Source organism: Diabrotica virgifera, chromosome 4 (assembly GCF_917563875.1).
Source record: "Diabrotica virgifera virgifera chromosome 4, PGI_DIABVI_V3a".
NCBI classification, from domain to species: domain Eukaryota; kingdom Metazoa; phylum Arthropoda; class Insecta; order Coleoptera; family Chrysomelidae; genus Diabrotica; species Diabrotica virgifera.
In genome coordinates this window covers 170,553,652-170,569,875 of record NC_065446.1, presented here as the reverse complement: position 1 = coordinate 170,569,875, position 16,224 = coordinate 170,553,652, and the positions used below count along the sequence as shown (strand labels likewise).

General features: G+C 32.1%; 1 protein-coding gene across 1 annotated transcript in view; it reads right to left on the bottom strand.

Annotated features, from left to right (window-relative positions):
* LOC126883227 (GTP-binding protein Rit2) overlaps window positions 1-16,224 on the bottom strand; it is a 673,969-nt gene that overhangs the window by 514,400 nt on the left and 143,345 nt on the right. Inside the window, exon 2 of the mRNA XM_050648506.1 lies at window positions 9,632-9,880. Coding sequence (XP_050504463.1) covers window positions 9,632-9,880 — 249 coding nt within the window. The remainder of the gene's footprint in view (window positions 1-9,631; window positions 9,881-16,224) is intronic.

The following is a 16,224-nucleotide window of genomic DNA, read 5'->3' as shown; positions in this document are numbered from 1 at the left end:
ATTATGTTAACGTATATAACAGAATACTTAATAGTCTGGGCTGATTATCGGAGAATAGGTCATTTTTGGGAAAAGTTATTTACCAGCAATTTTATTGCTGGAGTCGAATCTTATGATTGTATATATTAATAATATAGGTATGCAAAGTCCGCAGATAGTGTGCTACTTTTTTTATAAACAAAATGGCGACCGAAAATCGTGTTTTTTTCAATTTTTGCTCTATAACTCCAAAGATTTTAACTTTACACCAAAAGCACCCAAATAAAAATTCACCGCAATTAAATTCTGCATAGAGACGTGTTTTTCCCGATTCACTTCGATGAAAACTTTCCCCGAAAAAAGTGGGTTTCTCCAACAAAATCTTTAATTTTCAACTAAAATTTTAGATAAGTAATTGTTAATCAATAATTAAATAACTTGGTAGTGTAAAAGCTCTTTTCGTATAGATTATAATTCCAGAAGCCGATGGGAATTGAATGAACAGTTTAGCAACAATTGAATTGTTAATTAAAAATTTACGGTCGCTATAATAACGACAATAATTATGATGCATAAGAATAACTATAATTTTTTCATAAAAAGACACTATACCTATCTAATGTACTTTACAGAATTGAAATTGGACTATTTAAGCGGCCTCAGGAATATTTTAAAATTATAAACAATTTTTAGGCTTATAAACAAATAGAATATCTCGGGAAATATTAAACTAAATTAAATTGTGAAAACGGCATTCGAGAAACAGCGGCAGGTCGCTTCTTTTAAAAGAAAAAAACGTTTAATTATGACTAGTGGTTCCTGAGATACAACCGGTCAAAGTTGACCGGAATTTACGGCAAAGATATAAAAAATAGGATCATAATTTTTAAACCATCACCTTTTTTATTTTGTCCTCTTTCTCCATACCAATTTTCATATCTTTAAAATACTCATAACATATATTATTATAATAAAAACTATTGATAATACGTGTGAAAATTGCCAAAAATAGCAAAATTCCAATCAAAAATTAGGTTGGAGAAAATGTATCCCTCAAAGTTCAAAATCAGTACACGTTAAAAAAATGCATTTTCTCGGCTTTCCATGGAGCAATTTCCTTCATTCTTTTTTTGTTCCCAAGTAACTCGAGTAGAGTCATCGAACTAACGCATTATTAAATGTCAAACTTGCTTTTGTTTTGTTATAATAAATTAATTTATTTATTATAACACAAAATTTTAATTTGTTTAAATAAAAATTGTTTAAATAATTATACAGCTTTCAGAATACAGAATATTTATGTTTTTAACTTTAAAAGGTACACTTGTAGTAAGTTTATCTAAAAAAAAACTTACAACTGGAAAAAATATGTAGTTTTCTGTTCTTATAAATAAATAAATCTATTATAACAAAACAAAAGCCAGTTTGACATTTATAAATGATTTAGTTCGATGGCTCTACTCGAGTTATTAGGGAACAAAAAAAGAATGAAGGAAACTGCTCCATGGAAAGCCGAGAAAATGCATTTTTTTAACGTATACCGATTTTGAACTTTGAGGGTTACATTTTCTCCAACCTAATTTTTGATTGGAATTTTGCTATTTTTGGCAATTTTCACACGTATTATCAATAGGTTTTATTATAATAATATATGTTATGAGTGCTTTAAAGATACAAAACTTGGTGTGGAGAAAGAGGACAAAAATAAAAAGGTGATGGTTTAAAAATTATGATCCTATTTTTTATATCTTTGCCGTAAATTCCGGTCAACTTTGAACGGTTGTATCTCAGGAACCACTCATCACAATTAAACGCTTTTTCTTTTAAAAGAAGCGTCCTCTCGCTGTTTTTCGAACACCGTTTTCACAATTTAATTTAGTTTAATATTTCCCGAGATATTATATTTGTTTATAAGCCTAAAAATTGTTTATAACTTTAAAATATTCCTGAGGCCGTTTAAATAGTCCAATTTCAATTCTGTAAACTACATTAGATAGATATAGTGCCTTTTTATGAAAAAATTATAGTTATTCGTATGCATCATAATTATTGTCGTTATTATAGCGACCGTAAATTTTTAATTTACAATTCAATTGTTGCTAAACTGTTCATTCAATTTCCATCGGCTTCTGGAATTATAATCTATACGAAAAGGGCTTTTAAATTACCAAGTTATTTAATTATTGATTAGCAATCACTTATCTAAAATTTTAGTTGAAAATTAAAGATTTTATTGGAAAAACCCGCTTTTTCCGGGGAAAGTTTTCATCGAAGTGAATCGGGAAAAACACGTCTCTATGCAGAATTTAATTGCGGTGAATTTTTATTTGAGTGTTTTTGGTGTAAAGTTAAAATCTTTGGAGTTATAGAGCAAAAATTGAAAAAAACACAATTTTCGGTCGTCATTTCGTTTATAAAAAAAGTAGCACACTATCTGCGGACTTTGCATACCTATATTATTAATATATACAATCATAGGATTCGATTCCAGCAATAAAATTGCTGGTAAATAACTTTTCCTTGTATTTTGCTAATTAGCCCAGAGTATAATTGAATTACCTTTCGAATAAAGTAGCACACGACCAATTTTATTCTAATTAAAAAATGTGGATTACGTCCTCACGCCCAGATGGATGACGTCACTAGTATAATATACATATAAAAAAATCACGATTAAACAATAAAAATCGAGCTGTTTCGGCATTTTTCCTTAAAGTCGCCGACTTACCAAATAATGAATTTATTCCTTTCATTTGCACCATATTACGGTATTTTTTTATTCTTTAAGCTTTCTTCTTAGTAGTTTTTTAATTCTAAAGTTGAGAAACTAATTGTTTTTTAAATATTTTGTTGCCATCAGTTTTAAAACATATACATACCCTGTTTGGTAGCTTAAATATTTGAATACTTAACTAATATCCTGTATATTTATATTGTTATGGTAATGGAGCCCAAGCGGGTATTTTACGCGTTTCTCGAGCACGTCAGAAAATCATATGGAGAGAGACCCTGTTTCCCGTAAATGTACCCTAAATATAAGGATTCTTAACACAGGGGCGTGTTTGGGGGGGGGGCAGTCCGTAGCCGGCCGTAAAAATCTATATTTAGTAAAACTCGAGCGTGTGAGGAAATACTTGAGCTTTGTAAATAGAAAATAAGTTATGGTCATAAATAACAGTGTACCTATATTTAAAAAATCTGACCATTTCAGCGGGGCTAAGGAAATGGGTGAGTCACAAAGCTTTACAAAAAAGCGAATATTTCGTGAAATGAACATCAGATCGAATAAGTAAAAAATATGTGTTCAATATTTCTCAGAAATCTATAGAATGATACCAAACACAACCCCCAACGAAAAGACCTAGGGAGTAACTTTAAAATCTTAAATAGGAACCCCCTCGATATTTCGCGAAATGAATATCAGATCGAAAAACAAAAAATATATAAACACCGTTATTGGGCGTCAACGCCCTTCCGGTGGGGATCTATGGAGTAGTATCACCAAGTCGCAAGCCCTTATCCCCTGCCGTACCGCTCCGCCATAGGCCGATCAGACACCAGCTTATTCGATACCAAGCCGTTCGTAGATTCCGTATAATTTCCGTACGACGTTGGAATTTTTAATTTTTCAACGGCCGGGATCACACCTCGACCGTAAATCTGCTAGATTTTTCGATCCAGCGCCTCAGCCCGCTAAGCCATCTGACCGACAAAACTGAAAAATACGTCTTCAATACTATTCAAAAATCCATTGAATGACATTAAACATTACCCCCCACGGAGACTTTATTGCAGATTTGGATTCCTTACTTCAAAATAAATAACTTTTATTCGTGACATTTTTTGGAATTGTGGATAGATGGCGCAATAATCGTAAAAAACGATTTTGAAAATGGAAACCTAAAATGGAAACTGCAAATTAAGTATCCAATGCTCCCTACTATTATGATCGAAAATGTAGAAAAATTAAAAATAAAACACAGATAAAAGGAACAATAATCAAACTTTATAAAAATTTGTTGTTTCTGTATATTATGTAGATAAGGCTCAGAGTTAGATTTTTTATAGAAAACGAAAATGGGAAATTTAAAGTTATTTCTGGAGCACCAGGTACCTTGTGTGAATTTAAAGGGCTAAAAGATGATTTGTTAAAAATACTGGTGGAAGGAAATTTTTGATTTGATTGAGATTTGGAGATTTTGAAGAGAATAATTCAGTTAGTGTTGCTGACGTTTGAAAGAAGAATATCTATACCAGACAAGTGAATTAGTGCCGGTAATTTTTGAACGGTGTGAATGTAATTTTGGAGTAACAGGTGAAAACTGGTAGCAGTTCTGGACTATGAAAGCTGATTAAAATAAGTTTTAGTGCAGTTACTGAAGGTGGATATGAGCTATTACCTCCGATTTCGTTAAACCTCCATCGATTTGCGTAAAAATTGGTGAGTGGTTAGAGGATATCTCAAGGCACAAAGGTGACATGGTGTCAACTTGCGTTTTTACCCTGGGGGTGAATGCTACTACCCCTTCTTGGGGATGAAAATTATTTTATTAATAATAACACCATAATCCGATAGAAAGACAAATTCTAAGCAAAATTTGTTATATAAAGTTATTAAAATAAGTTAAAACTTTTGGAGATATCAAACATCAAAAATTTTAATTTATCGTTAGAGAAATGCATGTTTTTAACCGAATTTTCACAAATAACTCATAAGCTATAAGTTTTACAAAAAAGTTATTCAAACCAAAATTGAAGCTAATAAAAAATAAAATAAACTGCTTACTAGAAAAACCTTTTAGTGTTAACTAAAAGTGAGCTATTATAGGTAATTGAATGTTTATTTTTTTCGGCGAGTACCCAAATCTAAATATTTAAGCTTAAATAACGGGAAAATTATGCATGTTATAACCTATAATTATTATTAAACATTTGTCTAAGAACTTAGAAATATTTATCAAATGAGCTCCCAAACGAGTCGATAGCATTAAAACTTATGCTCCAAAATTTTTTAAAAATATATCTTTTAAAATGTTTTCCAAAAAAAAAATGTTATTGTTTAAGACCTCCATTAATTTTTAAGGTATCAGTTTCAGCCAAAACCCATTTGAAAATAATTCCAAGGGCTAATAAACTAAGTTAAATTTTATCCTTTAGTTCCCCTACCTTTTTAAAAATAAAAGGTTAAATGGCCCCGGTCACATGGTTCTCCCAGCAAAATTTAAGCTTTAAACGTTTCTATCTCTATTTTTTACCCTATAGAAATTGTAAAAAAGGTAAAATATTTGATCCAGACAAAACTAGCATTTGGTTATATATCATTTTTTGCGTATATTGAGTATTTTTGCAGTTATTATCAAAATAAAATGAAAAGTACGATAATTTTAAAAATTCTGATTTTCTTAAAATATATCTTTTTTTCAATATTATGTATTCTAAACCGGTCAAAATTATCTAAATAATTACATATGCTAATATAAAGAAATTCTTGTAAGGAGTACTATAAGTTCTAATTTTTGTGGAAATGGCATATGTTTTATTTTTCACTTTTTCCTACAAAAATCGAAAGGGTTCACGTATTTTCATCATAACTTGCTTAATTTTGACGCTATTAACTTCTTCTGGAGCTCATTTGATAGGTATTCTGAAGTGCTTTGACAAGTGCTTAGTAGACATATTTTATAAAATGCATCGTTTTCATGTTATTTAAGCTTGGATACTTAGATTTTTATTACTCGTCGAAAAATAGTTATTTATGAAACAGTTCGTGAATTTTGATTTTTACAGCACGAGCGACAACGGAGCGAGTGCTATATATCGCGTAAGTTCGCAAAAAGTACTTCACGCACAGTTTCATACAATATTTTATCTACGATAAACAAATAAAAAACTGTAACTCTTCGTCAGTGGAATTCATTTCTATTCTACAAATTTTAGAACTTTGACATTTAAAAATCCTAACTACTTTCAAACCACAAAACTGTCAAAAATTGTGTTGTAAGTCATTGCTCATATTGTCATCACCATGACAACGCGAAAATTAAGGATATTTGATTACATGAAAGTGTGCCAAAACACCGATTGAAAGTGTGCGAAAAAGTAAATCCCATTTAAAATGTTACCTCACGTACACTTTAAAGACTTCACGCACTGCTATCTGTAATGACAGTTTTCACAAACTAAAAACTTACACATAATATGACATAGAGTAGATAAATATACATTATAACCCATAACTCACCTTCAGTTAACATTAGTTTAGTTGTTTAAATGAGAAGTGTATTCAGTTTTTATTATCTTCAATGTTGACGATAATAACTTTTTTAAAAGGTTATAGTTTTCGAGTTATACGTAAAAAACAGCTTTAAAACATGCATTTTTTACGAAAAAATAAAATTTTTGATCTTTAGTAACTCAAAAAGTATTGATTTACCTATATTAATAACTGTATATAAAAAATTTTGCTTTAAATTTGTCCTTCTATCGACTTATGGTATTATTTTTAATAAAATAATTTTCAACCCGGAGAAGGTATGGCAACTTCCAGGGTAAAAGCGCAAGTTGGCATCATGTCACCTTTGTTTCTTGAGGTATCCTCTAACTACTCTCCAATTTTCATGAAAATCGATGAAGGTTCAACGAAATCGGAGCTGAAAATTTTCAGTGACTGTACTATTTGCAAAAATTGAGTTTTTTGGTATGTATTTATAAGTACAAATAAATTATTATTCATCGGGAGAACATTAGAAAGATAGTTCGGCAGCTGAAAGATATGGGAAGTATTGTTATACCATTTTATCAAGATTCCGTGTAATCTAAACAAATGGAGGAGTTGGTCTAAAGAGTGTGATAAAAGAACGTTTCTTTATTTAAAATTTAAATGTAAAGAAAACGGGGACATTTTAGAGTTGCAATAATTGAAACTTAAATAGCTGTTGGGAGCAACCGATCTTAAACATAAAGTCTTAAAACGAAACAAGAAAATAAAATTATTTGTGTTATAATTAATTATTAATTTTCTGTAAAATACTACGTATCTGTTTTTTAAAGGCTATTATAATATTGAACTTTTCATTTCAAACAGAATTACAACGAATCAAATAGAAACGAAAATGTTTGTGAATTAACGTCAGATCACACAACAGTCCTACTAAATTTTAATTCGACAGAAAAAGAAAACGTTACACGAAATCATTTGTTTGAATAATACAATAAAGTAGAATGGGGTAAGATCGTAAACGGGGCAAGTTCTTAATCGATCTAATTCTTTAAGTTAAGGAGTAGAAATCTGTACTGGATTAGTATGAACTGATTGACATAGACGTATTTCACTCAGAAGTAATTCTTACATTGTTTTGCCATTTATAAAATGTGAGTTCGTGTGCAGTACATATCTAACCTAGAGCTGTTGAACAAAGTGCCGGTATTTTACAGCAATTTCTTGTGCATTTATTTGTGGTACGTATTAAAAACATTGCTTAAAGTTTACGTTAAATAAATAAATCCTTTCGATTATTTGAAATTTTCTGTAAAAAGTACAACTCTGGTATTTCCCAGGAACTATTAGTGCACGGGGCAAGTTCGGTGCATGTGGTGGGGTAAGACTGGAGTTGTGCCTTTTACAGCCAATTTTAAAGGTTTTTTACCTTTTTATGGCTTCTTGATCATATTATTTATTTATAACTTTTGTTAAATCCAAAATCGTTAGACATTATGTTAGAAAAACGAACCGAAGAGCGTAATCAGCAGAAACATTTACAGAAGCATTGATAGAAATTAGGGCAGGCGCATAAATGTCATGCAAAAAACCATTCTTTATATCTAAATGTACAATTAGTCATGTTGTTCTGAAGCTATTTTCTTGTGACATTTTTATAATCAATTACTTTTAATGGGAAATAAGCCACAATTTTACCAAAAAAAAAAAATGAAATTGGCAATATTTCTACTCTTCTCTTCTACTCTCTTCTATATAATTTTAAACTCTTCTACTTTAAAATGTATAATGCATGTCTGCATTACCGATATAAATGAGTCAGATTAAATAAATTATTAGGAGAATTTTTTATTAAGCAACAACATTTTTGTTTAATTTAGTATTATTTTGTATTTTGAAAACGACACCCGACTTGGGCGTCGAAACGTTAAATAGAATCATTTTTTTGGTAAAATTGTGGCTTATTTCCCATTAAAAGTAATTGATTACAACTGAGTGCTATGCTCGAACAACGTTGTAACCGCCAATAATTTCAAATGTGTAGAAAAACGTACTGTATGAGCAAAATAATGTACCTACCGCTGACTGTGTTGAATATTACGAGACTTTACTTTATGCGTCGAACTGCTATTACCTATCTATCTTTTACCCATTTTTTCCACGCCTTCCGGTCTCCTGCCATTTCCTTCATCTGCTGCGCTGTTTTTTCTCTCTTGGTCCCGATTTCCTTCTTCTTTTCCCTTGTCCTTTCGCATTTGTCACCTTCTTTACTAGTCTGTTCTCGTTCAATCTAGTTATATGTCAGTATAATCAATTCAGTTTTCTTTTTTCAATTTTTGTTTTGTATTGGTTCCTGTCTTAGCAAGTTTCTGATATTTTCGTTCCTTTCCCTGTCCATCTTCATCTTTCTAGCTATTTTTCTCAGCTGCTTCATTTCTACTGCATTTATGGCACTTTCATGTTTTTTATTTGTAACCTATACCTCGCTTGCATATAGAAGAGTTGGTACTGTGATTGTATTATTAATATACATGTATTTTTGATTCCTGGCCGATTTCCCTTTTCCCAGTATCGTATTATTAATCGCATAATATATTTTCGTAGCTTTTTTTGTCCTATTTGCAATTTCTACGTCTAGCTTTCCGTCTTTCGATAAAAATTAAAATTAAATTAAAATACAGAAACGAAAAAAAGTCAACCGTTTTAGTTTTTGTAGAACTACAGAAGACCACCGTCTGTCACGTTAGAATTGTCGACTTTTTTCGTCCCACCAATTCAATTAGATGTGAATTCTTAGAAGAATAACGTATTCAAAATTTCAAAATAGAATTTTGCCAAAACGTTGAAAATTCGGATGGCCCGGAAGACATGTCCGGGACGCCGGGACACGACTTTCTATTTCGGGCCATGTCCCGGAATTTTCGGACTAGTTGGTCACACTATTTTTATGAATCACGGATTAGGAATTCCGATTTTGTCCCATAACATATACAGATACATTTCAATGAGTTTTAAATAGCTGTTTACGAATTTGCCCCATATATGGGATAAGTTCGGAATAGTTACTGTTTTTTCTAATTCTTTATAAAAGTAGTAATTTCCAATGTAAATTACTCTACGTTGATATCATGAAAATGCTAAATATTTAAAATATAATTTACAAAAAAAATATTAAAATCAAACTTAACAAAAACCGGTCCGAATTCACCCCGCTCAATCTTATTATAATTATTTTTTCTTTCAAAAAAAAATCGAATTAAAAAAAATATAAGATATAAAGCTTTAGTTAAATAGTTTAAAAATGTACAACTCCATTCTGATTTTATGTTGCAGAAGTCAGTTTAAAATATCCATTAACAAATTGATATACCGTTGCGTTTTGAAATATATAAACTTAATTTCTACTTGATTTTGTTAATTACTACAATTGTTTACCTTGAATTACTGGATGCTACACTGTTATTTGACCGAGATCTTCTACTCTTTAGGCTGTCTCCCCGATTAACCACTCCTTTCCCCGTAATTGAGAAGTGCCTAAGGCGATAATATTCCTCTTCAACACCTGTATTTGGCATTGATGCTACTCGCGATCTTTGTTGTGGAAGACATAGGTAGTTTGGCCTTCCTGAGGATCGACCAGGAGTTTTTACAGATTGAGACCTGTTGTGATGGGGACTTCCGTATCTAGAACAAAAAACTAGTTTTATTCACGTGCAAGACAGATATTACGTACAAGTGAAAATACAAATCAAAATAATTTTTTTTAAAGAACACTAATTTAATTCACCAACACTTGTCTTTAGAAAACCGTTAGGAATACAATATGAAATATACAGGGTGTTACAAAAAGGCAGGTCATAAATTAAATCACATATTCTGGGACTAAAAGTAGTTCGATTGAACCTAACTTACCTTAGTACAAATGTGCACATAAAAAAAGTTACTGCTCTTTGAATTTACAAAATGAAAATCGATTTTTCCAATATACTTATCGAAAACTATTAGAATTTTTTTATTGAAAATGGACATGTTGCATTCTTATGGCACGGATATCTTAAAAAAATAATAACAGTGAAGTGCACCCCCCATAAAAAATGTATGGTGGTTTTGTTCCCTTAAACCCCCGCAAACTTTTGTGCACGTTCCAATTAAATTATTATTGCGGTACCTTTAGTTAAACACAATCTTTCTAAAACTTTTTTACTTCTTAGTATTTTTTCAATAAGCCAGTTTTTATCGAGATGCGGCTTATTTTTAACATGTCTATATAACAATTTGATGTATGTTTCAATTAAATAGTTATTGTAAATTATTATCGTGGTACTATTAGCTAAACACAAAGTTTTTAAAACTTTTTTGCCTCTTACCTAGTATTTTTTCGATAAGCCAGTTTTTATCTAGATGCGGCCTTTTTTTAGTATGTTTCAAAATATAATTTAAAAAGGTAAATTATTTTCATATTATTACCACGTCTCCATAATCATACTTAGCCATGTAAAATTATGTGTTGGATTTTACAATTGTTCAAAATATGTCGATAAAAACTGGCTTATCGAAAAAGTACTAACAGGCAAAAAAGTTTTAAAAAACATTAGCTAACGGTACCACTATAATAAATTAATTGGAACATACACAAATATTTGGGGGGGGGGGGGGGCGGGTTTCTGTACGGGGGAACAAAATCGTAATACTTTTTTAAGATGCTCCTACCATAACAATTCCACATGTCTTTTTTAATAAAAAAACTGTAATAGTTTTCAATATATTAGAAAAATTATATTATCATTTTGTAATTTGAAAGGGCTGTAACTTTTCTTATGTGCACATTTTGTACTAAGGTATAAAGATATAAACGTAAAAAATATACTGACATTGTTACAGGTAAAATTCCTTTTGTATTAAATATAGTTATTTTCCTAATAAGTGCAGAAAGTCATACTTTTCCGCGCGCGACTGCAGTTTGCCGAACGACGCGAAGCGGGAGTTCAGCAAGCAGTCGAGTGTGAAAGAGACTTTCTGCAAGCGTTAGGAACAATATTTTTTCCACGAGTCTTTAAAAAATGACCAAATCTTAATCAAATAATTTAATTAATATGAAAGTACAAACACAAATTAATTCTTTGGCAAGGTTGTCAAAACCAAACTTTCAGTATAATTGGTTAGCATGAGGACGATCTTGGTTTCCATGACGACGATTCAAAACCACTGTTATTGTCTACTGATTTGACTTTCGAAAATGATGTCAAAATTATTTTATTTGATCAAATTCTCGCGTTAATTTCATTAAAACATGAACGCAATATGATATATTTGAAATAAATTAGTAAATAATATTTAAATATTAGTTTATTGCATGTATTATAATTACTTTAAGGCCATATTAACATATCTAAATTAACACGCGTGCGGAAAAGAAAAACGCGTGCGGAAAAGGAAAACGCGTGCGGAAAAGTAAAACTTTCTAAACTAAAACGCTTGCGCGAAAGTAGACATTTTTGCACGCTCGTAGAAAAAACAAGTTTTAGTAATTTTATTTGAAGTTTTTACACGATTAATATTGAAAGTGGCATGCGCCACTTGAATCTAACTTCAGCCCGTGAGTAATAAACTACTACTCACGGGTAAAATAATGGGGGCTATTATCATTTAAAAATAGCGAATAATGAGCATATTATTAAACGGTCGTAGAAAAACTTATTAATACATCATATTCAAATGAAGCAGATCGAAATATACCGAAAGAAAACAATATTACCTAATACATAGGTTAAATGATAAATAATTTCAAAATTTAACCATGTCTTATTTATTTTAGGAAACATTCTACACTTCTGTTGAAGTCAACGACTACTTATCAAAGATATTTCAAACTTACAAAATAATGTGGTAATTCCGCATGAAACAAAACAATTTGGAAAATTGATCAAACGGTTGAACTATATAAAAGTCAAGCACTCTGACCTATGGAATATCAATTAAAAAATTTCCATGTCACATCTAAAACCTCAATATGCACAAACATGCACCGTACCTAAATAGGAACATTTTGCTATCTGCTATGTTTACGCGGATATGAAACAACGTTTGGATTTGGCATTTTTGGATTTTAAATAAACATATTTTTGCATTTACCAGCAGGAGTGGTTAATGTTAGGTCCTACCTAAAAAGTTGTACACGAAATATACAAGCGGGATGGATACGGAAAGTAGGCAAAAGCTGCGTTAAGGAATCATTTAATTCGAAGGTGTCATTTTTACATATTATGCTCTGGGCTAATTAGCAAAAAACAAGGAAAAGTTATTTACCAGCAATTGCTGGAATCGAATCTTATGATCCTATATATTAATAATATAGGTATACAAAGTCCGCAGATAGTGTGCTACTTTTTTTATAAACCAAATGGCGCACGAAAATCGTGTTTTTTTTCAATTTTTGCTCTATAACTCCAAAGATCTTAACTTTACACCAAAAACACTCAAATAGAAATTCACCGAAATTAAATTCTGCATAGTCATAGGTTTTTTCCGATTTACTTCGACGAAAAGTTTCCTCGAATATTGCGGATTTTTCCAATAAAATCTTTAACATTCAACTAAAATTTTAGGTAAGTAATTATTTATTAATAATCGTACAACGACTTAATAGTCGTAGCTTGGTGATATAAGAGCTCTTTTGGTATAGATTATATTTCCAGAAGCCGATGGAAATTGAATGAAATATTTAGCAACAATTAAATTGTTAATTAAAGATTTACGGTCGCTATATTAACCATAATAATAATTATGATGCTGTAAAAACTGTAGAAATCTTCTCTAATGATATTAGTATGCACTTCGGTCTAGACAAGTGCCGTATCTTAAATATAGTCAGATGACAGGTTCAGCCCGGTGGTTTGGATATGCAAAATGGCCAGAACATCGAGGCCATGGGTGAAAATGACATGTATACTGATGTGATCTTGATTATTGATATGAGATAATATTCTTATTTGTCATTTAATTTAATCAATGCATTAATAATAATCTAATTAATTTACCAGATCACATATCAATATGTTTTCAATCTCAGGGCGAATTATAAAATTAATTACTTACTCTCGTGGCTTCTAAGTATTTCCCAATGGTTCCTAATCGGGATAGGAAAGAGAAGAGTAAAATAATACACACATATGGGTTACAATTATAATCAAAATCTTGTTTATTCTATTTAAATGGCAATCACTGCTTAATATTTGCTAGATCTTATTATTCTTAACATAACATTTACAAATGGGAATCTTATTTCCTTTTGGTTTCCAATTGAAAGTTTTTATTAACATTTAACTATTAGGATTTATTAGCAACAATTCTATTTAAGTTTGATGAAGCTTTTCTGATATTATTTATTATGTTCTTCAATTTATAATATGGTATTTAATCCGAAAAACCCATACATTCATGTGCAAACAAATGAGACTGACCTTTTTCTGGTGAACTGAGAATGTCTTCACACAAGACCCGTTTTCTGCTATCCTTGGCTGCGATCAAAACCTCGTCCTGGCTTTCAGTACTGTTCTCCTTTGAAAACTAGCTCGTATAGCTCTCGTTTCTGCTTCTGTCGTGATGCTGTATTCTACCTTTTTCGAAACTGCAATCAGCTACCGGAACACTCTTGGCTCAAGGAGGTTCTTTTACTCTCAACCTGGCCTACCTCTCGTTCAACGATAGATACTCCACACTCACGGAACTACACCGGCTTTCTCACTCCCCGTACACTACCGTCTACTACTGGACTTCACTTCTCGACAGCTCAAAACATTCTGATCTCTATTTGTCATTCATTCCCCTACTTTCTAAATATCCCTTCCAGATTCACAAATCAACCTTCCACCACCAACTCTCATTCGCAGTCTTCCTCAAAACCAATTTTTAATCTTTCTAAATATGCTTAATGGATTTCAAAGAAAATAGTTAATTCCCATTCTAAAATTACTTTCTACTATTCACAAAATTTAATGACCTATTCTCTATTTCCACTAAGTCTTATTTAGCATCGGCTAATGATCGAACCTTCCGCGAACAACGATAATGACCTATTATCGATTTCACTTGAGTTTTATTTAGCATAGGCTAATGATCGAACCGTCCGCGAACAACGATAATGGTACGCGCCATTCACTTTGTTTTTTCTAAGCGCATTGTCCCGAGTTCCGTAAGCTTTTTCTAATCACTTCTTAAAATTAAATATAACAATTTGTTGTATACAGGTTGTTCTAAATTTATATGCCCGTGGTTGAGAAAATTGAAAATATTTTATATTAAATTGAATCCTGTCTATTATTATCAAAATTTAATTTTCATATCAAATAGAAATATAACAATACATATCTCGGTGTAAAGCAAGCACGGAAAATTGACCATAAACAAATAAAAACCGAACTAACTCCTGAATTTGTACGAAGGGTAAGACGGCTTAATCGGTCATATCTTAATAGTAAAAATTTGTTTAAGGCATTAAATACGTACGTCTTTTCCGCGCTTAGCTACTCATTTGATATTATCAAATGGTCAAAAGCCGATATAGAAAGTCTTCAGAAGAAGCAAGAACACTTCTCACAAAGGCACACAACCATCATCCTCGCAGTGCAGTAGAGAGAACAACATTACCGCGGTATCTAGGAGGAAGAGGACTCATGGACATAGGTGAGCAATTGGATAAACAAATGGCTAACTTAAGAACTTATTTTCAGGCACAGGCTGAATCATCTAATTTACATCGTTCAATCTGCGCAGTAGATGACTAAACGCCGCTTAAACTGAGGGAACAAGAGATGCGCATAAACCACCTATCTAAGGATAGGTGCATAAACCACTGCATGGACGGCATCTCAATGAGGTCAACCAAGAAAATGTCGACAGTAAAGCGTCGAATAATTGGTTGGTATCAGGAAAGATGTTTTCCGAGACAGAAGGTTTCCTACCTGCCATTCAGGATCAGGTTATTTCAACTAGAAATTACCTGAAGTACATGGTAAAAGATCCTCAGGTCCAAAACGACAAATACCGATATGGATGTCAAGCCCAAGAATCCATCCAACATCTTACTGGGGGCTGCCAGGCGTTTGTCGGAACTGATTATAAAGAACGCCACGACTCAGCAGGAAAGATTCTCCACCAAGAACTAGTTAACAAACTTGGACTTCTCCAAACCGACCATCTTTCTTATTATCAATACGTCCCCGATAGAATGCTTGAAAACGACAACTACAAGCTATACTGGGATTGCACTGTGCTCACAGACCAAACAGTGGCACACAATATACCGGATCTCATACTAGTTAATAAACTTATTAGGCAAACAACCTTAATAGAGTTGGCGATACCTAACAACAATAATCTGCGTGTTAAGCACAATGAAAAGATCGCCAAGTATAGAGATCTCGAAATACAAATAAGGAGACAATGGAGAATGGAAAGCACCCAGACAATACTTATTATTCTTTCTAGTACTGGAGTCATTCCAAAGAGCCTCATATAAAACATCAAAAAGCTGGGTCTAAATGAACATTTTTACAAGACTGTGCAGAAAGCTGTGCTACTCTCGACTTCCAGATGCGTGTGAAAATTTTTGGGAGATACTCCTGCGTACCAAGTCACCTAGGACTCTATAACACGGAAAGCGTCCCACCAGAGCTCAATCCTTTTGATACCCTAGGTATCTGGGATGAGTGAATTTTCCCCTTAGAGGGAGTGCGGGTCGTATGGCTAAATCTGGATTATGATGCAAAAGAAGGACTATGTTTTTTGTATAAAAAGGCACATGAACATTTTTACAAGACTATGCAGAAAGCTGTGCTACTCTCGACTTCCAGATGCGTGTGAAATTTTTTGGGAGATACTCCTGCGTACCAAGTCACCTAGGACTCTATAACACGGAAAGAGTCCCACCAGAGCTCAATTCTTTTGATACCCTAGGCATCTGGGATGAGTGAATTTTCCCCTTAGAGGGAGTGCGGGTCGTATGGCTAAAACTGGATTATGATGCAAAA